This window comes from Hyla sarda, chromosome 4, assembly GCF_029499605.1.
Source record: "Hyla sarda isolate aHylSar1 chromosome 4, aHylSar1.hap1, whole genome shotgun sequence".
NCBI lineage: Eukaryota > Metazoa > Chordata > Amphibia > Anura > Hylidae > Hyla > Hyla sarda.
Genome location: NC_079192.1, coordinates 60,719,055 through 60,744,145, shown reverse-complemented (window position 1 = coordinate 60,744,145; position 25,091 = coordinate 60,719,055). Strand labels below are relative to the sequence as shown.

The following is a 25,091-nucleotide window of genomic DNA, read 5'->3' as shown; positions in this document are numbered from 1 at the left end:
GGAAAGATGAGCTGTGATTGGCTGCTGTGGGAAAATCAGCTGGATGCAGTGTGCATCGCCGCTCAGTGTTGTACAGGAGCAGGGAGTCCAGCGGTAAACTGAACTTCCTGCTCCTGTATTGTACCACAGTGGTGCAGTTCTGTGACGATGTAGAGGGCCCACTCTCAGCACAGGAGTGGAGGGAAGGTATGTGGGATTCTTTTTCTATTTGGAGGGGACCTAATAGTGCATGTAACTAATTATGGGGGGTGGGGGGTGGGGGAATCACCTACCAGCTAGGCACTTCTACCTAAGAGAGGGATTCCCTACCTACTGGCGGCATCTACCTGATAAAGTAGATTCCCCACCTTATACCTACCTACCTACTGGGGGCTTCTACCTAATAGGTGACTCCCTACCTACCTACTGCTGGCTTCTACTTAATAGAGTATGGGGAATTACCTACCTAATTACTATGGGCTTCTACCTAATAGGGGGGATTCCCTACTTACCAGAGGTTTCTCCCTAATAGGGTAGGGGGAATTACCAACCTACCTACTGGGGGCTTCTACCTAATAGGGGTGTGAAGAGCCACCAGTCTATGGCGGGACCACGGGTGTAGTAGACTGAGTGGTGGGGTCGGATGGTATTAAAGGGGTATTCCAGGAAAAAACTTATATATATATATATATATATATCTCAACTGGCTCCAGAAAGTTAAACAGATTTGTAAATTACTACTATTAAAAAATCTTAATCCTTTCAGTACTTATGAGCTTCTGAAGTTAAGGTTGTTCTTTTCTGTCTAAGTGCTCTCTGATGACACGTGTCTCGGGAAACGCCCAGTTTAGAAGAGGTTTGCTATGGGGATTTGCTTCTAAACTGGGTGTTTCCCGAGACAGGTGTCATCAGAGAGCACTTAGACAGAAAAGAACAACCTTAACTTCAGAAGCTCATAAGTACTGAAAGGATTAAGATTTTTTAATAGAAGTAATTTACAAATCTGTTTAACTTTCTGGAGCCAGTTGATATATAAAAAAAAGTTTTTTCCTGGATAACCCCTTTAACCCCTGGGGCAAGATGTTGTTAACCCCTTGTGTTCGTGACGCCAGGATGTGGTTGTTTGGTGTAACGTACCGCCGACAACCAGCCCAAAAACAGCATGTGATGAATGAGAGTCCAAGGCAGGATTTTGATGCAACTGGAACTTTACTGATGAAGGAGGCATAAAACAGTCTTTACAAATAGCCAACTTCCACAGAGGTGACAGGGACACAGGGAACCTCTCAGGCTTGCTTGGACTTGTAGTTGCAGTAATAATGATGCAGGCCACTGTACTACTGTTATCACTTGGTAGGTAGGGACAGTAGAGACTTGACATACTCACAGATTTGATGTGGCTGCAGACTTATAGGCTTTGGCCTAGATATGCCGGACTTTACTTGTACAGGACTTGTGCTTGCTTTGATGTCCAGGTCTAAAGAGCTAAGAGAGTGAATGTGGAGACTACAACCCCTTATATATCAGGGGGCTGGACTAAATCCCATTGGCAGCTGGTTGCCTGGTAACCTGTGCCCATGGAACTCTGGGTATATCATGTGATCACACATCACACGACATATCACATGACCTTAGGAAGGTCCTATACAGGGTAAACGTCCTAATAACCTTTATATCCATTTACATTCACTGTAAAATACTTATAATACAGGTACATGCCTAATATACAACAGAATACAATACAATGAACTAGGGGGACCCTGCAGGACAGGCCTGTGGACCTGAGAGGACTTTAGGACTGTACAGAACCATGTTCTATACCAGGACACCATAGGGGGGATTCCCTACCTATTTTAGGCCTCTACCTAATATGAGCAGGGAAATGACCTATCTACCTACTAGGGGCTTCTACCTCATAGGGGAGGGGGAACTACCTACCCACCTACTGGGGGGTTTCAACCTAATAGGGGGAAAATGACCTACCTACTGGGGTTATCTACCTTATCAGTAGTGTTGAGCGGCATAGGCCATATTCAAATTTGCGATATTTTGCGAATATATGGATGAATATTCGTCATATATTCGCAAAATTTGCATATTCGTAATATTCACGTTTTATTTTCGCATATGCAAAATTAACATAAGCGGAAATTTGCATGTGTGAAAATTAGCATATGCAGAGGGGTGATCACTGTGATGTGTACTGTGAAAAATAAAAAATATGTGTGGGGGCCACGGGTGAGGTCCGCAGCCACCGCTACGCTGGGGTTAGTTACTTGGTTCTTGGGGGGGGGTTATAAACACAGGGTCGGATGGTATTAACCCTTAATGTCATGTGACGCTACTGTAGTCTTGGTATCTCCCGGGGTACTACAGGTCCGTGGAACTCCGTCTCCCCACAGGCTAGCAAGGAAAGAATTGACTCCACACTAGGTTGCAGTTTAACGGAGACTTTACTAACTTGAAGACAGGTGGTACAATCTCCACAGCGCTCAACCAAAGTCTCCCAAAGGGTTAACAGACAGTCTCTAGAGGACCACACAGCTTGCAGTGCCTGGACTTGATATTGCATATATGCTTGGCTCTTACGTCCGGACTAGGAGTTTTAGGTCTGCGCTATATTAGGCTTGAGATTAAAGTCACTTACTGAAGTGTCGGTAGATTTGTGGCTTTTCGCCGGAAGATAATGAATTGTCCTTTAGGAATTCTCTGATCAAGGTTGAAGTAAAGGCTTGATATTTCTCCAGCTTCTCTCCACACCTGAACTCTGAACCCTTCTGAACTCCACCTCTGAACTCCACTTCTGAACTCTTCCTCTGAACTGCACCACACAGAAAATGCCACCCCTTATCAGGGAGGCTAAACTAAAACCCATTGGCCAGGCAGCTGTGGATCATAGAGTTGTCTGTATCCCCTTTAGGATTAACAATAAAGTTACATACAAGTAATAACATAATATAACACCTTACACAAAAGTTTAATCTAGCCCTCAGTCCTCCACTCTCACATACCCTGACTGAGCATGAGGTTGCTAGGTAACATACTTAAAGCTACAGATACCTAATAACATATTATTAAGTTATAACAGTGCAAATACACATTAGAAATGGTTGAGTCCCTGCAGGGGAGTCCCCAGGACACTGGAGGTCTCAATCTGACAGGGCCTACAATACCTTGACACAATGTACCTGAACTGGGATAACACATATGAATATTCGTAATTGCAAATATATAGTGCTATATTCGCGAATATTATTTGCATTGCGAATATTCGCGAGCAACACTACTTATCAGACAAAATTACCTACCTATATTATCTATGCACTGGGGGCATCTACCTTTTAGGGCTGAAATTACCTACCTACTGGGGGATCTACCAAAAGAGAAAAGAATAACCTACCCACCACCACCCAACCCCCCCCCTACCTTTTCCCCACACACCTAATTTCCCATACTATTCAGGGCACTGGGGAGAATGTGCTGGAAACTAAAATGTCTGTCTGGCAGATTCTGCAGAAATGAGTCAAGGTTGGAAGAAAACTTCATAACGGTCTGATCAAGATAACAATGAAAAGGAAAGAGAGCAACTCCAAGAAGACGACCTCTGTGAGACACTGGATGTAACTGCACTGTATCCGCTGCACTGATGTTATTTGTTTTGAAATAAATAGAGTTTAAAAAATTCTGAAACTTTTTGAAAATCCCTCGTATCTCTCCTGCCGCCGCTTGATATTGGAGCTGCCGCAATGGTGCAACCAATTTGAAACTTTCATATCTTTTTTAATTATGAGTTTCAGTGAGGGCCTCATGTTCGAGTTTCACTTAAGACCTTATGAAGTCTAGAGCCACCTCAGCATTGCTAACAGAGAAAGGGTTTCCCCTTTTCAGTAGCTCAAATTTGGTGCCCTGACTAGTGTCCCTGATGGGACAACTTCTTTATGAGGGCATATGACTGGTGCTTTTATCTATGTTAAACACTGCAGAGCATGTGTCCTTCCTCCATAAGATGGAAAAATGTGTTCACTTGCAGGTTATATAGTAAAATCTCCCTTAGCGGACACCTCTCAATAGAATATGTGGTGAACGACGGGACCACGGGTGTGGTGGTATGAGTGGTGGGATCTGATGTTATTAACCCTGAGGGGTTGGATGGTATTAACTATGTGCAGGACTTGACTACTTGCAGTGACAGCAGACATAGACTTGAGACTTACTGGAGAGACTTGTAGCTTTTGTGGCCTTCCAGATGCTGATCACTTGCCCTGAGTTCTCTGATGGTTGCTGCCTCAGCAAAGACTTGTTCTCCAAGAGAGTGAATTGTAATGGCCACCCCTTTATATAGTGGGGGGCTGGACTAAAGCCCATTGGTCAAGCTGTGGGTCATAGGTTAAACTGGTGCCCTCTGGGAGAACATGTGTAAAAAACAAATCATGTGACTGCATAACACAACATGGGACAGCTTACACAGGTCCTTGAGATCTCCCACAGGTCTTCTATACTAACTATACATAGGGATCCTGTCTAGGCATTAAATTGATATACACATCTTTTTAACCAACAGGGAGGAGACCTTACAGGGGAGCCCCGAGGTCACTGAGGGACTAAACTTGACAGAGCCTATGTTACGCCGAGCGCTCCGGGTCCCCGTTCCTCCCCGGAGCGCTCGCCTCATCCTCGTTGCTGCAGCGCCCCGGTCAGATCCACTGACCGGGTGCGCTGCGGTCCCGCCTCCAGCCGGGATGCGATTCGCGATGCGGGTGGCGCCCGCTCGCGATGCGCACCCCGGTCCCCGTACCTGACTCGCTCTCCGTCGGTCCTGTCCCGGCGCGCGCGGCCCCGCTCCCTAGGGCGCGCGCGCGCCGGGTCTCTGCGATTTAAAGGGCCAGTGCACCTATGATGGTGCCTGGCCCAATCTTCCAATTAGCTTAATTAGTTTCCACCTGTGCACTTCCCTATATCACCTCACTTCCCCTGCACTCCCTTGCCGGATCTTGTTGCACTTGTGCCTAGTGAAAGCGTTCCCTTGTTTGTTCCTAGCCCGTGTTCCTGACCTCCTGCCGTTGCCCCTGACTACGATCCTTGCCGCCTGCCCCCGACCTTCTGCTACGTCCGACCTTGCTTCTGCCTACTCCCTTGTACCTCGCCTATCTTCAGCAGTCAGAGAGGTGAGCCGTTGCTAGTGGATACGACCTGGTCACTACCGCCGCAGCAAGACCATCCCGCTTTGCGGCGGGCTCTGGTGAAAACCAGTAGTGACTTAGAACCGGTCCACTAGCACGGTCCACGCAATCCCTCTCTGGCACAGAGGATCCACCTCCTGCCAGCCGGCATCGTGACAGTAGATCCGGCCATGGATCCCGCTGAAGTTCCTCTGCCAGTTGTCACCGACCTCCCTACACTGGTCGCCCAGCAAGCCCTAAAGATCGCCCAACGAAATCAACAGCTGGCATACTTGACCTCCGTGACACTGCATCTTCAGTCACAGATACAGCAAATTCAGTCACAGCTACAGCTGCAACAACCATCTCCTCCGCCGGCTCCTGCAACTCCTCCGCAGCAACCGGCCGCTCCTAACCCCTGCTTGTCCCTGCCGGACAAATTTGATGGGGTCCGCAATGATCCTGCCACAGCCACAGTCCAGTCCTACTTCGCTGAGGTCCGTGGTGTCTTCGAGGAGCCTGCCCGAGCCTCTTCTGCCAAGACTGCCCTGCTGAACCTGGTCCAGGGTGTTTCTTCCGTTGGCGAGTACGCCATTCAGTTCCGTGCTCTTGCTTCCGAGTTGTCCTGGAATAGTGAGATTCTCTGCGCGACCTTTAAAAAAGGCCTATCCAGCAACATTAAAGATGTTCTGGCCGCACGAGAAACTCCTGCTAACCTGCATGAACTCATTCATCTTGCCACTCGCATTGACATGCGTTCTTCCGGATGGCGTCTGGAGCTCCGCCTGGATATGGACTTTGTTCGCACGAGGCGTTTTTTCTCCCCGGCTCCTCTCTCCTCTGGTCCTCTGCAATCCGTTCCTGTGCTTCCCGCCGCGGAGGCTATGCAAGTTGACCGGTCTCGCTTGACACCTCAAGAGAGGACACGACGCCGCATGGAGAATCTTTGCCTGTACTATGCCGGTACCGAACACTTCCTGAAGGATTGTCCTATCCGTCCTCCCCGCCTGGAAAGACGTACGCTGACTCCGCACAAAGGTGACACAGTTCTTGATGTCAACTCTGCTTCTCCACGCCTTACTGTGCCTGTGCGGATATCTGCCTCTACCTTCTCCTTCTCTACTATGGTCTTCTTGGATTCCGGATCTGCAGGAAAAATTTTTTTGGCCTCTCTTATCAACAGGTTCTACGTCCCTGTGACCAGTCTCGCCAGACCCCTCTACATCTATTGTATTAACAATGAAAGATTGGACTGTCTCATGCGTTTCCGCACAGAACCCCTCCTAATGTGCATCGGACCTCATCACGGAAAAATTGACTTTTTTTTCCTCAGGTTCTTTGGCCCCAAGAAGAGGGGGAGACCCAAGGGGGGGGGGGTACTGTTACGCCGAGCGCTCCGGGTCCCCGTTCCTCCCCGGAGCGCTCGCCTCATCCTCGTTGCTGCAGCGCCCCGGTCAGATCCACTGACCGGGTGCGCTGCGGTCCCGCCTCCAGCCGGGATGCGATTCGCGATGCGGGTGGCGCCCGCTCGCGATGCGCACCCCGGTCCCCGTACCTGACTCGCTCTCCGTCGGTCCTGTCCCGGCGCGCGCGGCCCCGCTCCCTAGGGCGCGCGCGCGCCGGGTCTCTGCGATTTAAAGGGCCAGTGCACCTATGATGGTGCCTGGCCCAATCTTCCAATTAGCTTAATTAGTTTCCACCTGTGCACTTCCCTATATCACCTCACTTCCCCTGCACTCCCTTGCCGGATCTTGTTGCACTTGTGCCTAGTGAAAGCGTTCCCTTGTTTGTTCCTAGCCCGTGTTCCTGACCTCCTGCCGTTGCCCCTGACTACGATCCTTGCCGCCTGCCCCCGACCTTCTGCTACGTCCGACCTTGCTTCTGCCTACTCCCTTGTACCTCGCCTATCTTCAGCAGTCAGAGAGGTGAGCCGTTGCTAGTGGATACGACCTGGTCACTACCGCCGCAGCAAGACCATCCCGCTTTGCGGCGGGCTCTGGTGAAAACCAGTAGTGACTTAGAACCGGTCCACTAGCACGGTCCACGCAATCCCTCTCTGGCACAGAGGATCCACCTCCTGCCAGCCGGCATCGTGACAGCCTAAGGGTAGTACAGGACCATGTCCTGTACTGGGACATCACAGATACATCCCAATAGTGGACAGTTTTTAATTCCCCAGCAGAGTCCCATAAGACTTCATGTATTTGCACCCTCTGAATAGGGGACAATCCCAATGGCGGATGCGGACACACCCAAAAGGGGACAAAACGCACCTAATAGGGGCAAAGCACACCCAATAGGGGACAACCAGGCTTATGTGCTAGCCCTCTAGCCCTACCTACACCCCCCCCCCCCGATCCCCATGTGCCACTTTATTCCCCCTGTGCCAAATCATCCCCCTCTTTATTACCCCCTGTGCCACATCCTTTACCCTTGATTCCCCGCCCATGCTATTTAATTCCTCCAAATTATTACCCCTTCTTTACCAACCCCGGTGCCATTTCATGCCTCCTATGCCATTTCTTTGCCCCTTTATCCTCCCTGTGCCATTTCATTCCCCCTTTATCCCCCCTGTGACAAATTATCCCCCCTCACCCCTTGTGCCACATCACTTTTCCCCTTACCCCTACCTTCTCAGTGGGTTTTACGTTCTCCTGACATCCTCTTTGCTACACTGACTGAGAGTCTGTGAGCAGCGGTGGCTGCGGACACTGATGAGAGAGCGTCAAACCCGCTGAGAGCCCCTGCACCTGAGCCTGCTGGCAAGGTAAGAAGAACAACAGGGGGAGGAGGGAAGGGGAAGAGTGATGTGCACAAGGGGTGATAATGAATTTGCACAGAGGGTAATAAAGGGGGAATGAAATGGCACAAAGGGGAAAAAGGGGAAATTAATTGGCACAAAGGGTAAGGGGGAATAAGATGGCATGGGGGGGATAAAATGGTACAGGGGGTGATTAAACAGCACTGGGCGATTCTACTGTAATATTGCACTGTTTCATGTTTTATGCAGTAGGTAATCAAACTCTGGAGTGAGCACAGTACAGTATTCTGTCATTTAGAAAGATTTTTGAGCCTTTTTTTTTTCAGTGGACACTTTTTTTTATTCCCCCTGAGTATCCGCTATTGGGAAATTCTACTGTAATAAGGAGTAGAGGTCCCCTTTAGGTCCTGTCAATGTTTGTGTAAATCCAAGTCAGATCTTTTAGCATCACATTGAGTTCCAAGCCACAGCCCATAATGGTCATGATGGATTGTGCTGTCTGCAGAGTAAATATCAGGGTGTTTGCTCTTTGAGTTTCCGTTTCCTTATTTAATAAACCTATTAGTCCTACTACGCTTAAGATGAGCCTTGAAGATGCAGATGTGTACACAGGGCTGTGATGTTCTCAAGATGGACCGCTGCCAAGATTGGTTTTTAACACTGCACAAGCTCTGAGCCATAAGACTGAGGGCCACAACAAGCAGCTATATAGCGTGCCTATGTAACATAGCGACACTAGAATTATATTGTGTCTGTGAATTCAGATAAGATTTCAGCCTTCACAGGAAACTTTAAAGGGTTCCCTACTTTACTAAATAAAATTTTATTTGCAGAGTTTCCCTATAATATATTGATCATTGAGTCTCTGGCAGCTGCAGTACCCAACAATCAAATGTCATTTGTAGGGGGGAGTCTGGCTGCAAGAGAAAGACTTAGGCTATGTTCACACGTCGCAGACTGTGAGCGCCGGCATAACATGTTGGAGTTGGGATCTCACAGGAAAGCGCCATTTCGTAGAGGACAATACATTCCGTGCATAGTCCGCAGAAAGAATGGACATGTGCATTCTTTCTGCAGACACCAGACCAGAATTTGCGCACCAGATGTTTCTGAGGTGTGCACAGCGCAGCAGAATCCCATTGAATTCAAAGGGACTCTGCTGCTGCGGAATCTCTGTGTAGACTTCCAATACGGAATTCCGCACAGAAATGCCAACATGTGAACATGGTTTAATAATGGGGCTGTAGGATGGAGATTGCAACAAGCTGGAGACTGAAGCTCCTTCTGCTAGTCAGCACTAAGACACTGACTGACAAACATTTTTTACATGTCTCTGTTCTTGAAATGCATATGCTGTGTATGAGAGTGTTGCCTTGGTCACATGGCATTCTCTTTACAAAAGCCTTCAGAAGAGTCACAAGAAAAGTTAAAGGTGATTCGGCCCTTCTGGGTCTTTTTTCCTTGGATGCCTTCAGAAGAGTCCCTAGTCCAACCCCCTATTTCCAGCATTGTGGACCAAAAAACAGTGCAGTTTAAGTCTGACTTTTGCCAAAGCAACATTTCTCTTAGTTCCGCTCCTTCTAGGCCGACATTCGCCAACATACCTCCCAACTTTTGCTTAGGGCAAAGAGGAACAAGCCATGCCCTCACCTTGCACCCGGCTACACCCCTAACCACACCCTCAGCTACACCCCTAACCACACCCTCAGCTACACCCCTAACCACACCCTCAGCTACACACCTAAACACATCCTCAGCTACACCCTAACCACACCCTCAGCTACACCACTAACCACACCCTCAGCTACACCCCTAACCACACTCTCAGCTACACCACTAACCTCACCCTCAGCTACACCACTAACCACACCCTCAGCTACACCACTAACCACACCCTCAACTACACCTTTAACCACGCCCTCAGCTATACCCCTAACCACACCCTCAGCTACACCACTAACCACACCCTCAGCTACACCCCTAACCATGCTCACACATGCGAAATAGAAAATGCCTCTTTAACAGCAATAATGTTGTCAGTCTGTCACCTGAACTTCCTATACACAGGTGACAGGTTTACAACAACCACTATCATTACCACAATAGATCATAAAAGAGATTACAGTGCAGTTACACTGGGTGAATCAAAGATGACTTTTCTGATTGGAGTCGGTCATATTCCTTTTTCTTCTTTATCCAGCTGAGACCGTCAGAATGATTTTTTTCAGCTACGACTCGTCTGTACAGAACATGGTAGAAAAAATATTTTAGGCTCTGAACTTTTCCAAGACCTATAGTAGATATCCCCCATATTAGTTAGGTTGTATATATCCACCATATTAGGTAGGTGGTAGGTATTAAATATCTTCTTTTCTCTTCCTTAGCATCTTCCGGCATCTGATGATTTCACTCTGAGGAAGAGTTCAGCCTCTTGTGACTGCCAGCTTAATGCAGCCGACAAACACAAGCCGTTTTGGGATCACCCCAAAAGCGTAAATGTCCTGACGGATTCGGCATGGCTGGGGAGTATGACCTAGCTTAGAGTGTTTCTCCTAAATTAAGTTGAGATCAGGCCAGAAGAGAGAGCATGAGAACAGCTGAGTGTACCTCCTAGGAACAGTTCAATGCTCTTTAGTATCCTATTCAAGATAAAGCCTGCTTCTAGTAAGTCTTTAGTCCTTTTTTTATTTGCAAATGCCATCACACCTGGGACAGATCTGGCCCGCGTTTGCAGGGATAACGCCACTGTTCGGACCTTGGAGGATTTCACCTAAAAGGTCATCTCCAGTCCACATTGTGAAAACATCATGCTCAAGTTTCCCTCTCCAAGAAAGAGTATTGTTTAGTCGGAGGAGAAGAAAGCTAAACAAGGGTCCCTTTGCGTACATTAAGCTTTTTAGTGCTGTGTGGCTCAACACTTCACAGTTTTCCTGCATACGTCATACACATAGAGTATTGTGCCACAAACCCGTGTGTAAAAAGTACGTGAACCCCAGCTAGCCAAACTGCGTAGGCCAATCACAGAAGAGAGCATCTGTTACGCCGAGCTCTCCGGGTCCCCGCTCCTCCCCGGAGCGCTCGCTACACTCTCCTCACTTCCCCTGCACTTCCTTGCCGGATCTTGTTGCCATCGTGCCAGTGAAAGCGTTTCCTTGTGTGTTCCTAGCCTGTGTTCCAGACCTCCTGCCGTTGCCCCTGACTACGATCCTTGCTGCCTGCCCCGACCTTCTGCTACGTCCGACCTTGCTTCTGTCTACTCCCTTGTACCGCGCCTATCTTCAGCAGCCAGAGAGGTGAGCCGTTGCTAGTGGATACGACCTGGTCACTACCGCCGCAGCAAGACCATCCCGCTTTGCGGCGGGCTCTGGTGAAAACCAGTAGTGACTTAGAACCGGTCCACTAGCACGGTCCTCGCCATCCCTCTCTGGCACAGAGGATCCACCTCCTGCCAGCCGGCATCGTGACAGTAGATCCGGCCATGGATCCCGCTGAAGTTCCTCTGCCACTTGTCGCTGACCTCACCACGGTGGTCGCCCAGCAGTCACAACAGATAGCGCAACAAGGCCAACAGCTGTCTCAACTGACCGTTATGCTACAGCAGTTACTACCACAGCTTCAGCAATCATCTCCTCCGCCAGCTCCTGCACCTCCTCCGCAGCGAGTGGCCGCTTCTGGTTTACGCCTATCCTTGCCGGATAAATTTGATGGGGACTCTAAGTTTTGCCGTGGCTTTCTTTCCCAATGCTCCCTGCACTTGGAGATGATGTCGGACCAGTTTCCCACTGAAAGGTCTAAGGTGGCTTTCGTAGTCAGCCTTCTGTCTGGAAAAGCCCTGTCTTGGGCCACACCGCTCTGGGACCGCAATGACCCCGTCACTGCCTCTGTACACTCCTTCTTCTCGGAAATCCGAAGTGTCTTTGAGGAACCTGCCCGAGCCTCTTCTGCTGAGACTGCCCTGTTGAACCTGGTCCAGGGTAATTCTTCCGTTGGCGAGTATGCCGTACAATTCCGTACTCTTGCTTCAGAATTATCCTGGAATAATGAGGCCCTCTGCGCGACCTTTAAAAAAGGCCTATCCAGCAACATTAAAGATGTTCTGGCCGCACGAGAAATCCCTGCTAATCTACATGAACTCATTCACCTAGCCACTCGCATTGACATGCGTTTTTCCGAAAGGCGTCAGGAGCTCCGCCAGGATATGGACTCTGTTCGCACGAGGCGTTTCTTCTCCTCGGCTCCTCTCTCCTCTGGTCCCCTGCAATCCGTTCCTGTGCCTCCCGCCGTGGAGGCTATGCAGGTCGACCGGTCTCGCCTGACACCTCAAGAGAGGACACGACGCCGCATGGAGAACCTCTGCCTGTACTGTGCTAGTACCGAACACTTCCTGAAGGATTGTCCTATCCGTCCTCCCCGCCTGGAAAGACGTACGCTGACTCCGCACAAAGGTGAGACAGTCCTTGATGTCTACTCTGCTTCTCCACGTCTTACTGTGCCTGTGCGGATGTCTGCCTCTGCCTTCTCCTTCTCTACTATGGCCTTCTTGGACTCCGGATCTGCAGGAAATTTTATTTTGGCCTCTCTCGTCAACAGGTTCAACATCCCAGTGACCAGTCTCGCCAGACCCCTCTACATCAATTGTGTAAACAATGAAAGATTGGACTGTACCATACGTTTCCGCACGGAGCCCCTTCTAATGTGCATCGGATCTCACCACGAGAGGATTGAACTTTTGGTCCTCCCCAATTGCACTTCTGAAATTCTCCTTGGACTTCCCTGGCTTCAACTTCATTCCCCAACCCTGGATTGGTCCACTGGGGAGATCAAGAGTTGGGGGCCCTCTTGTTCCAAGGACTGCCTAAAACCGGTTCCCAGTAACCCTTGCCGTGACTCTGTGGTTCCTCCTGTGACCGGTCTCCCTAAGGCCTATATGGACTTTGCGGATGTTTTTTGCAAAAAACAAGCTGAGACTCTACCTCCTCACAGGCCTTATGATTGTCCTATCGACCTCCTCCCGGGCACTACTCCACCCCGGGGCAGAATTTATCCTCTATCCGCCCCAGAGACTCTTGCCATGTCTGAATACGTCCAGGAAAATTTAAAAAAGGGCTTTATCCGTAAATCCTCCTCTCCTGCCGGAGCCGGATTTTTCTTTGTGTCCAAAAAAGATGGCTCCCTACGTCCTTGCATTGACTACCGCGGTCTTAATAAAATCACGGTTAAGAACCGCTACCCCCTACCCCTCATCTCTGAACTCTTTGATCGCCTCCAAGGTGCCCACATCTTTACCAAACTGGACTTAAGAGGTGCTTATAATCTCATCCGCATCAGAGAGGGGGATGAGTGGAAAACGGCATTTAACACCAGAGATGGACACTTTGAGTATCTGGTCATGCCCTTTGGCCTGTGCAACGCCCCTGCCGTCTTCCAAGACTTTGTTAATGAAATTTTTCGTGATCTTTTATACTCCTGTGTTGTTGTATATCTGGACGATATCCTGATTTTTTCTGCCAATCTAGAAGAACACCGCCAGCATGTCCGTATGGTTCTTCAGAGACTTCGTGACAATCAACTCTATGCCAAAATAGAGAAATGTCTGTTTGAATGCCAATCTCTTCCTTTCCTAGGATACTTGGTCTCTGGCCAGGGACTACAAATGGATCCAGACAAACTCTCTGCCGTCTTAGATTGGCCACGCCCCTCCGGACTCCGTGCTATTCAACGCTTTTTGGGGTTCGCCAATTATTACAGGCAATTTATTCCACATTTTTCTACCGTTGTGGCTCCTATCGTGGCTTTAACCAAAAAAAATGCCGATCCCAAGTCTTGGCCTCCTCAAGCGGAAGACGCCTTTAAACGGCTCAAGTCTGCCTTTTCTTCGGCTCCCGTGCTCTCCAGACCTGACCCTTCCAAACCCTTCCTATTGGAGGTTGATGCCTCCTCAGTGGGAGCTGGAGCTGTCCTTCTACAAAAAAATTCTTCCGGGCATGCTGTTACTTGTGGTTTTTTTTCTAGGACCTTCTCTCCGGCGGAGAGGAACTACTCCATCGGGGATCGAGAGCTTCTAGCCATTAAATTAGCACTTGAGGAATGGAGGCATCTGCTGGAGGGATCAAGATTTCCAGTTATTATTTACACCGATCACAAGAACCTCTCCTACCTCCAGTCTGCCCAACGGCTGAATCCTCGCCAGGCCAGGTGGTCTCTGTTCTTTGCCCGATTTAATTTTGAAATTCACTTTCGGCCTGCCGATAAGAACATTAGGGCCGATGCTCTCTCTCGTTCCTCGGATGCTTCTGAAGTTGAACTCTCTCCGCAACACATCATTCCTCCTGACTGCCTGATTTCCACTTCTCCAGCCTCCATCAGGCAAACTCCTCCAGGAAAGACCTTTGTTTCTCCATGCCAACGCCTCGGAATCCTCAAATGGGGTCACTCCTCCCATCTCGCAGGTCATGCAGGCATCAAGAAATCTGTGCAACTCATCTCTCGCTTTTATTGGTGGCCGACTCTGGAGACGGATGTTGTGGACTTTGTGCGAGCCTGCACTATCTGTGCCCGGGATAAGACTCCTCGCCAGAAGCCCGCTGGTTTTCTTCATCCTCTGCCTGTCCCCGAACAGCCTTGGTCTCTGATTGGTATGGATTTTATTACTGATTTACCCCCTTCCCGTGGCAACACTGTTATTTGGGTGGTCGTTGATCGATTCTCCAAAATGGCACATTTCATCCCTCTTCCTGGTCTTCCTTCAGCGCCTCAGTTGGCTAAACAATTTTTTGTACACATTTTTCGTCTTCACGGGTTGCCTACGCAGATCGTCTCGGATAGAGGCGTCCAATTCGTGTCTAAATTCTGGAGGGCTCTCTGTAAACAACTCAAGATTAAATTAAATTTTTCTTCTGCATATCATCCTCAATCCAATGGACAAGTAGAAAGAGTTAACCAGGTCTTGGGTGATTATTTACGACATTTTGTTTCCTCCCGCCAGGATGACTGGGCAGATCTTCTTCCATGGGCCGAATTCTCGTATAACTTCAGAGTCTCTGAATCTTCCTCCAAATCCCCATTTTTCGTGGTGTACGGCTGTCACCCTCTTCCCCCCCTCCCTACCCCGTTGCCCTCTGGTCTGCCCGCTGTGGATGAAATTTCTCGTGACCTTTCCATCATATGGAGAGAGACCCAAAATTCTCTCTTACAGGCTTCATCACGCATGAAGAAGTTCGCGGATAAGAAAAGAAGAGCTCCTCCCATTTTTTCCCCTGGAGACAAGGTATGGCTCTCCGCTAAATATGTCCGCTTCCGTGTCCCTAGCTACAAGTTGGGACCACGCTATCTTGGTCCTTTCAAAATTTTGTGCCAGATTAATCCTGTCTCTTACAAACTTCTTCTTCCTCCTTCTCTTCGTATTCCTAATGCCTTTCACGTTTCTCTTCTTAAACCACTTATCATCAACCGTTTCTCTCCCAAATCTGTTCCTCCCACTCCTGTTTCCGGCTCCTCGGACATCTTCTCCGTCAAAGAAATTCTGGCATCCAAAAAGGTCAGAGGGAAAACCTTTTTTTTAGTGGATTGGGAGGGTTGTGGTCCAGAAGAGAGATCCTGGGAACCTGAGGACAATATCCTAGACAAAAGTCTGCTCCTCAGGTTCTCAGGCTCTAAGAAGAGGGGGAGACCCAAGGGGGGGGGTACTGTTACGCCGAGCGCTCCGGGTCCCCGCTCCTCCCCGGAGCGCTCGCTACACTCTCCTCACTTCCCCTGCACTTCCTTGCCGGATCTTGTTGCCATCGTGCCAGTGAAAGCGTTTCCTTGTGTGTTCCTAGCCTGTGTTCCAGACCTCCTGCCGTTGCCCCTGACTACGATCCTTGCTGCCTGCCCCGACCTTCTGCTACGTCCGACCTTGCTTCTGTCTACTCCCTTGTACCGCGCCTATCTTCAGCAGCCAGAGAGGTGAGCCGTTGCTAGTGGATACGACCTGGTCACTACCGCCGCAGCAAGACCATCCCGCTTTGCGGCGGGCTCTGGTGAAAACCAGTAGTGACTTAGAACCGGTCCACTAGCACGGTCCTCGCCATCCCTCTCTGGCACAGAGGATCCACCTCCTGCCAGCCGGCATCGTGACAGCATCTCATTGAACTGTAACTCCGCCTACACATGCGAAAATAACACCAAAGTCTTTCCACTCTTGTAAAGTAATTCTTAAAAGGACAGTGACCAACTCATCTGATCAAAAGAAGTGTAACATTCCATTGGATCTGGACAAAATGTTTAGTAAAGTTTCAAGTTGTTTTTGCAATATCCAGGTGTCCAGAGTCATCATTCCTACACTCCTCACTAAATTGAACAACTTCTTTGACAAAATAATTTTTTCGGCTAAGAGTGGGCCTTCCGGATAGCAACACCCCACATCACATCACCATCTATAACCAACAGGACTACTACAGGACTACTACTCCCAGTTAGACTGTGGTTGATGAGCTAAAATGTCTATTTTAGAATATGCTGACTAAAATGGCAACTCAGTCCCCCCTCCCATCGAGTTTGAAAGCATGTCTCAAGATGGCGCCCGAACAGGAGCTACACCCAAAATGATGAGATCCACATGATGGACGAGGAACGCCTACAGATGGAAGAAACCATCACAAGGACAGCTGTTCATGACATGCTACAGACTATATAAACTCTTGTAATTGTTTCAAATACAGGAAGTATCATTTATGTGGACTGTGTGTCTCAGAGTGATTTCTTCTATTGGGCATATGCTAATTATAACACCTAATTAGGAAGGGAGCAGATACTCATCTGATACTGGGTCAGGTTGCGATCCATTTCAAGCCTTTACTACAACACCTATTATCCCCTTGAGTATCACACTAGACTTTTGGAAGATATGACAAATCTGCTGGGCCTCAGAATCAGGACAAGTGCAGAAACAAGGATTGTTATACATATGTCCCATACAGCTCAGCCCATGGTTACTGTAACACTCACAGTTCAGTAGACAGGAACACTTGTCGTAGTGGATCCGCTGGACCTGTGTGGCAGATGACACGGGCCGTACCAGGGAGTGGGGTCTAAGGTGCCACTGTATTTCACCAGAGCCTGCCGCAAAGCAGGATGGACTTGCTGCGGCAGGCGGCACCCAGGTCGCTACCCCTGGCACGACTCGACCACACAGGCGGCTGAGGAGGTTCGAGGCACAAGAAGGATACGGCAACTCGTGGTCAGGATAGCAGAAGCTCAGGGCAGGTGGCACAGGAGTGTAGTCAGGAACGTAGCAGGAGATCAGTAGGCAGGCGGCAAAGGAGCAAGGTCACGGAACAATGAGGTCAGAAAACAGCAAAGCAACACACAGGAATGCTTACTCTCAGGCACTAGGGCAACAAAAATCCGTCAGAGGTATGTGGGAGGTAGTGAAGTCGCGAACATAAAATTTTCGGAATTTTGCGGAAGTTCGCGAACCGGGCGAACCGCCATTGAATTTTAAAACCCACAGGGACAGGGACTCTTTCTGGCCACAATAGTGGTTTAAAAGTTGTTTCAAGGGGACTAACACCTGGACTGTGGCGTGCCGGAGTGGGATCCATGGCAAAACTCCCATGGAAAATTACATAGTTGATGCAGAGTCTGGTTTTAATTCATAAAGGGCATAAATCCCCTATTATTCCTAAATGGTTTGGAATAACGTGCTTTAGCCCCCTTTAGGCATCACATAGTTAGATTCCTCCCTTTAGACAGCACATAGATTCCCCAATGTTAGTCAGCACATAGTTAGAGCTCCCCTTTAGGCAGCACATAAGATTCCCCCATATTAGGCAGCACATAGTGGGATTTGAACCCAAGGCCCCAGCGCTGCAAGGCAGCAGTGCTAATCTCTGAGCCACCATGCTACCCTTAGCATACATCTAATATCCACGGTTGCTAAAATGGACAGAGATGTCAGCAGAGAGTACCAGAAAAATTAGGCATGTGCACATGCCTGAAAAATTTGGTATTGTTGCAGCCGCTTCTGTAGCAGCGGCCATAAAAATTGCAGCACCATAACAAGTGCAGCAGCAGAGGCCAGAAAAATTAGGCATGTACACCTGGCTGGAAAATTTGGTATTGTCGCAGCTGTAGCAGTGGCCATAAAAATTGCAGCACCATAACAAGTGCAGCAGCAGAGGCCAGAAAAATTAGGCATGTACACATGGATGAAAACTTTTATATTGTCGCAGACGCATCTGTAGCAGCAGCCAGAAAAATTGCCGCACCAGAAAAAGTGCAGCAGCAGAGGCCAGAAAAATTAGGCATGTACACCTGGCTGGAAAATTTGGTATTGTCGCAGCCGCTGCTGTAGCAGCGGCCAGAAAAATTTCTGTTTGTTTCGCCAGGTAGCAAGTGCCCTGAAACATTGCAGCTTGAACCCTAGTTGGTGGCGGATAAGTCACGCAAGTCATCCTGCATTCAGAGTTCAAATACAGCAGCGTGTGGACCATTTTTAGCCCAAGGCAGCTCATCTGATCAGGCCTTGTTCAGTCAAATGTATCGCCCAGTGTCAGTCCCTTCGGGATCCATCCCTCATTCATCTTAAGAAAGGTGAGGTAATCCAGACTTTTTTGACCAAGGCGACTCCTCTTGTCAGTGACAATACCTCCTGCTGCACTGAAGGTCCTTTCTGGCAGGACACTTGAAGCGGGACAGGCCAGAAGTTCGATCGCAAATTTGGATAGCTCAGGCCACAGGTCAATCCGGCACACCCAGTAGTCAAGGGGTTCATCGCTCCTCAGAGTGTTGATACCTGCGGTTAAGGCCAGGTAGTCTGCTACCTGTCGGTCAAGTCGTTCTCTGATGGTGGACCCCGAAGGGCTGTGGCGATCCGTAGGACTTAAAAAGCTCTGCATGTCCTCCATCAACAGCATGTCTGTACAGCATCCTGTCCTTGCCGGCGTGTTCGTGGGAGGAGGATTACTTTCACCTCTTCCCCTGTTAGATCCCTGTTGTGCTGTGACATGACCCTTATACGCTGTGTACAACATACTTCTTAATTTATTTTGGACCTGCTGAATCCTTTCCACCTTGCTGTAATGTGGTAACATGTCAGGCACTTTATGTTTATACTGGGGGTCTAGTAGCGTGGACACCCAGTACAGGTCGTTCTCCTTCATCCTTTTTATACGAGGGTCCCTCAACAGGCACAACAGCATGAAAGACCCCATTTGCACAAGGACGGATGCCGAGCTATTCATGTCCTGTTCCTCGTCCTCAGTGATGTCAGGGAAGGTATAATTTTCTTTCCCCCAGCCACGTGCAACACCACGGCAACCAGATAGGTGACAAGGAGCACCCTGGGATGCCTACTGTGGTTGGTCTTCCTCCTCCTCTTCAAAGCCACATTTCTCCTCTGACTCCTCTTCCTCACAATCCTCTTCCAGCGTTGCCGCAGGTCCAGCAAGCGATGCTGATAATGCTGTTTCTGGTGGTAATGGTGTCCACAACTCTTCTTCTTCACGCTCATCTACTGCCTGATCCAGCACTCTTCGCAGGGCACGCTCCAGGAAGAAAACAAACGGTATGATGTCGCTGATGGTGCCTTCGGTGCGACTGACCAGGTTTGTCACCTCCTCAAAAGGATGCATGAGCCTACAGGCATTGCGCATGAGCCTCCAGTAACATGGAAAAAAAATTCCCAGCTCCGCAGATGATGTCCTAGCACCCCGGGCATACAAATATTCGTTGACGGCTTTTTCTTGTTGGAGCAGGCGGTCGAACATTAGGAGTGTTGAATTCCAGCGTGTCGGGCTGTCGCAAATCAAGCGCCTCACTGGCATGTTGTTTCGCCGCTGGATATCTGACAAGTGCGCCATGGCCGTGTAGGAACGCCTGAAATGGCCACACACCTTCCTGGACTGCTTCAGGACATCCTGTAAGCCTGGGTACTTGAGCACAAAGCATTGTACAATCAGATTACACACATGTGCCATGCACGGCACATGTGTCAACTTGCCCAACCTCAATGCCGCCAACAAATTTGTTCCGTTGTCACAAACCACCTTGCCGATCTCCAGTTGGTGCGGAGTGAGCCACTGGTCCACCTGTGCGTTCAGGGCCGACAGGAGCGCTGGTACGGTGTGACTCTCCGCTTTGAGGCAAGTTAACCCCAAGATGGCGTGACACTGCCGTATCCGGGATGTGGAATAGCACCTGGGGAGCTGGGGGGGGGGGGGGTGCCGGTGATGTGGAGCAAGACGCAGCAGTGGAAGAGGACCCGGCCGAGGATGTTATGGAAGAGGATGGAGTAGGAGGAGTAGAGAGATGGCAGCAGGCCTGCCTGCAAGTCGTGGCGGTGTCACCAACTCCTCTGCAGAGCCACGCATTCCATGCTTGGCAGCCGTCACCAGGTTTACCCAATGCGCAGTGTAGGTGATATACCTGCCCTGACCATGCTTTGCAGACCAGGTATCAGTGGTCAGATGGACCCTTGCCCCTAACCTGTGTGCCAGACATGCCATAATTTCCTTTTGCACAATGGAGTAAAGGTTGGGGATTGCCTTTTGTGCAAAAAATTTTTGGCCGGGTACCTTCCACTGCGGTGCCCCAATGGCTACAAATTTTTTAAAGGCCTCAGACTCCACCAGCTTGTATGGTAAAAGCTGGCGGGCTAGCAGTTCCGACAAGCCAGCTGTCAGACGCCGGGCTAGGAGGTGACTTTGAGACATTGTCTTCTTGCGCTCAAACATCTCCTTGACAGGCACCTGACTGTGGGCAGATGAGCAGGAACTGCTCAAGGCGAGAGACGGAGAGGCGGATGGTTGAGAGGGGGCAAGGAGGGCAGCAGTGGTTGACCTGGCTGAAGATGCTGGACCAGGAGGAGGATGGCGGCTTTGACTTTGTGTGCTGCTTGTACTGACGTGTTGATCCCATAGGTGTTTGCGATGTGACATCATGTGCCTTCGCAAAGCAGTTGTGCCTAGGTGGGTGTTGGACTTCCCATGACTCAGTTTCTTCTGGCACAGGTTGCAAATGGCCTCGCTGTTGTCAGAGGCAGACACACAAATAAATGCCACACTGCTGAGCTCTGCGATGATGGCATTCTGGTGGTGGCAACAGCATGCGTTGATTGGCGTCCCGTCTGGCTGACCCCGGGTGCTGATGCATGTTGTCTGACTGTGCCACTAGCTCCTTGTGACGACCTCCCCCTGCTTCCAACTCGTCTCCTCCTCCTCTCTGTCTCCCCATCTGAACTTTCCCCCTCTTCTTCTCTTCTAGCGGGCACCCACGTAGCATCCACAGACACATCGTCATCATCAACACCTTCACCGCTATCTGACACCTCAAGAAAGGAAGCAGCAGCGGGTACAACATCATCGTCACACCGTACGTCCATGTGTGTAATGCTGCCTGACTAAGACATATCCCTGTTAAATACATCCTCTGGCAATAATGGTTGCGCATCACTCATGTCTTCAAACTGATGTGTAAATAACTCCTCTGACGGATCAAGTAAAGTTGCTGTGGTGCTAGTGTTGGTGGTGGCGGCAGGCGGGCAAGTGGTAGCATGAGAGGGGCCCGAAGCTAAGCTAGAGGAGGAGGACGGTGCGTCAAGGTTCCGAGCGGAAGCTGTGATAGATTGGGTGTCTTGTGATAGCCAGTCAACTAAGTCCTCAGAACTTTTGGGGTTCATGGTACGTGGCCTCTGAACACTGGCCATTCTAGGGCCAAAGGGAATCCCAGCACCACGACAGCACCTGCGGGGTGGCCTACCTCTGCCTGTTATTTTTTTGGTCAAATTTGCACAAGTGTCACACCAAATGTGATTTGCACTAGGGTGACACAATTTGCCCTGCAGGCAAAAAAACTGGCAACTGTGACGTGAACTGACAGTGACGACTGATTTTATTTAACAGCCAAAAAAGGTTTTTTTATTTTTATTTGCACAACTGTCACACCTAATGGGATTTGCACTAGTGTGACACAATTTGCCCTGCAGGCAAAAAAATTGGCAACTGTGACGTGAACTGACAGTGACGACTGATTTTATTTAACAGCCAAAAAAGGTATTTTTTTTTAATTTGCACAACTGTCGCACCAAATGTGATTTGCACTAGTGTGACAATGAGCAAAAAAGCTTGCCAGCGGAGTTCCCCTTTTAAGCAGTGGTCCCCAACCAGGGTGCCTCCAGCTGTTGCAAAACACACGGACTGATATATTTCAGCCCTTTGAATACTGTAGTAGTTAGTTGCTTTAAAGAAAAAAAGCTTGCCAGCGGAGTTCCCCTTTTAAGCAGTGGTCCCCAACCAGGGGGCCTCCAGCTGTTTCAAAACACACGGACTAATATCTTTCAGCCCTTTGAATACTGTAGTAATTAGTTGCTTGAAGGAACTTAAGTTTGATTCTGGAGTACCCCTTTTAACCAGCGGTTCCCTCCCAACCAGGGTGCCTCCAGCTGTTGCAAGACTCACGGACTGATATCTTTCAGCCCTTTGAATACTGTAGTAGTTAGTTGCTGGAAGGAACTTAAGTTTGATTCTGGAGTACCCCTTTTAACCAGCGGTTCCCTCCCAACCAGGACTGATATCTTTCAGCCCTAAAAAGGGCTTTTTTGGGTGCTGTCCTTAAAGCAGATGTTACACTAGTGCTTTAGAAGTAACCTGGACCCTGAATACACCACCTAGCAGCAACCTAGCTATTGCTTTCCCTATACAGCAGGAGAAGCTTCTCTGACCCTCCACTTCCTAAGCCTATAGCATGCTGAATGAGGCTAAAATGGCGTCCGTGCAAGAGGTAGGAGGTTCTGGAAGGGAGGGACTGCTGCTGATTGGCTGTAATGTGTCTGCTGACTCTGACTCACAGGGTCAAAGTTTACTGCAATGTTAAAGTATAGGGGGCGGATCGAACTTCCCATATGTTCGCCCGGCGATGCGAACGCGAACATGCTAAATTCGCCGGGAACTGTTCGCCGGCGAACAATTCGCGACATCTCTAGTGGGAGGTGAAGAAACTTATAACAGTGTGACAGGTGCAACGGATAATTATGGGCGTACTGGCCCATTAAATCTTAGAGCTCTGGCGCGCGATCTAGGAGGCGGGGTGGTCTCTTTGGGATTTTGTATTGGAAATGCTGGTCTAGTGATTGTATAAAAGGGGGGTCTGCTCTGGAGATTTGTAGGGGGTTTCTTGTATGGAGATGTATACTGGGGTTCTGGTTTGAGATCAGTTGTACTCTGGGGTCTGTAAACATATAAAGAGCTGGTCTGGAGTCTATATAAAGAGGGGGTCTGCTATGGAGATGTATGGGGGGGGGTCTTCTGGTATGGAGGAGTGTACAGGGGGGAGGGGCTCTGGTCTGGAGGAAGTTATAGAGATGTATTTTGGGGTTCCGGTTTAGGATCTGTATATATGCGGCTGTACTCTGGGGTCTGTAAACATGGAAAGAGCTGGTCTGGAGATGTATGCGGAGGAGAGGGTTCTGGTCTGGGATCTGTATACTGGCGGTGTATACATGGGGAGAGCTGGTCTGGGGTCTGTACACATGCTGGAGTCTGGCCTACGGTCTGTATACAGGGGGGTCTGGCCTGCAATCTGTATACAGGTTAAGGGGACTGACCTGACATCTATATCTTTATTTGAAGGACCTGGTGTGTGCTCTTTATCTGCAGTTAACCCACACATTTCTGAGACTCGAGGATATACCCCTATAGCAGTCTATACATTAATTCTCACCATTATACAAGATGCCAGAACTATATTCTTTGTTGTTGCAACAACTCTGTTAAATGTACCCTGGAGACTGTTCCCAGGGGTGTCACACCCAGCAACGGAATAAAGATGTCACCAGTAAACCATATATCAGTGTTTTCCAAACAGTGCGCCTCCAGCTGTTGCAAAACTACAACTTCCAGCATGCTCGGACAGCCGAAGGCTGTCCGGGCATGCTGGGAGTTGTAGTTTTGCAACAGCTGGAGGCGCACTGTTTGGAAAACACTGCCTCATTGTAAATATTACCTTGCATTCAGTGACTGCAGAGGACCAACCTGTAAAAGCTTGTGCTGGCCAGCAGGGGGCAGCCTGGGTCTTCTTTTTGAGAACTGACAGAATGGAGAATATTTGATGAAATTATTGTGGGAAGGAATAAGTGTAATATAAATCAAGGTGTAGGACGGTCAGACTTTTCATTTACCTCATTTCTCTTGCATGTTTCCAACGCAGGGATTTCCATCACATGACACAGCAAGACGAGACTACTGAGCAAAACAGGCATCCTGCAGACACGGGACATCCTGGGTATTATACATGCCCTTCAACAAGTCCAATTTAATATGTAAATATATGTAAAGTAAACGTATACGACCCACAATAGCACACTGTGCAAACTATTTGCAGTACCGTTTTTATTTGCTTCAGTGTTCCCTTACACATGAGTACCTTATGCACAGGTGCCATTAAAGTGCCCTCAACAGTGCCTCAGATGCCTCCATGCCACCTTTAGATGCTCCCTATGTGGCTTCCAGCCGGCTTACCAGCTGGAACAAAGACCTGGCATGGATAGCCATTCAGAAGGCTCCATCCTGAGAACTTTCATGCATGCCCATGGTCTTTGCAATCGTAGGTACTACCCAAGGTGCCCTTTCCATCCAGGACTGCCACAGGCTGGTCTGCAGCCTGCTCAGAAACCATTCCATCAGGGACAGCCTGGATGTCGAGAAAGAAGAGGATTAACACCCCTTTCCTTACCCCTCTCCCTTTGTGTGTTTGGTCTCTCAATATACCTTCGGGCCTGTGATCTCCCCTCACTACCCCCTTCTTTCCCAAACCCCATCCTTTATCAATGTCTGCACTGCTTTATTGTTTTACTCTGTTTTATCATGTATGTAGGAATGTTAGTGTAGCATGTGGTATGATGTATAGTATAGCGACACCTGTGTTGTATGGTGTACCATCGCATTTTGTGTAGTATTTGTATTAATATATTGTATGCTGCCTCCTAGTCTGTGCTGCATCGCAGTACATTTTATGTGTGTTTTTGACGACTAATTGCTAACAAAATTTGATAAGAAAGTTAATTTTAATAAAATAAAAAAATAAATAAAAAAAAGATGCTTCCTATGTAGCGCAGCATCATGATATTATTTAGTGTTTTCCTATGATGTTCAGAAAAGCACAGTAAAATTCAACATTTTTGAGGAGATTTTCTGAAAATGTAAGTAAACTCATTGTGG

The 25,091-nt window shown here is 48.9% G+C and overlaps 1 protein-coding gene across 1 annotated transcript in view; it reads right to left on the bottom strand.

Moving 5' to 3' along the window:
- EBF2 (EBF transcription factor 2) overlaps positions 1 to 25,091 on the bottom strand; it is a 253,479-nt gene that overhangs the window by 222,968 nt on the left and 5,420 nt on the right. Inside the window, exons 2-3 of the mRNA XM_056571139.1 lie at positions 24,053 to 24,134; positions 23,907 to 23,960 (exon numbers count right to left, since the gene is read on the bottom strand). Of these exons, the coding sequence (XP_056427114.1) occupies positions 23,907 to 23,960; positions 24,053 to 24,057 (59 nt within the window). The 5' untranslated portion in view covers positions 24,058 to 24,134. The remainder of the gene's footprint in view (positions 1 to 23,906; positions 23,961 to 24,052; positions 24,135 to 25,091) is intronic.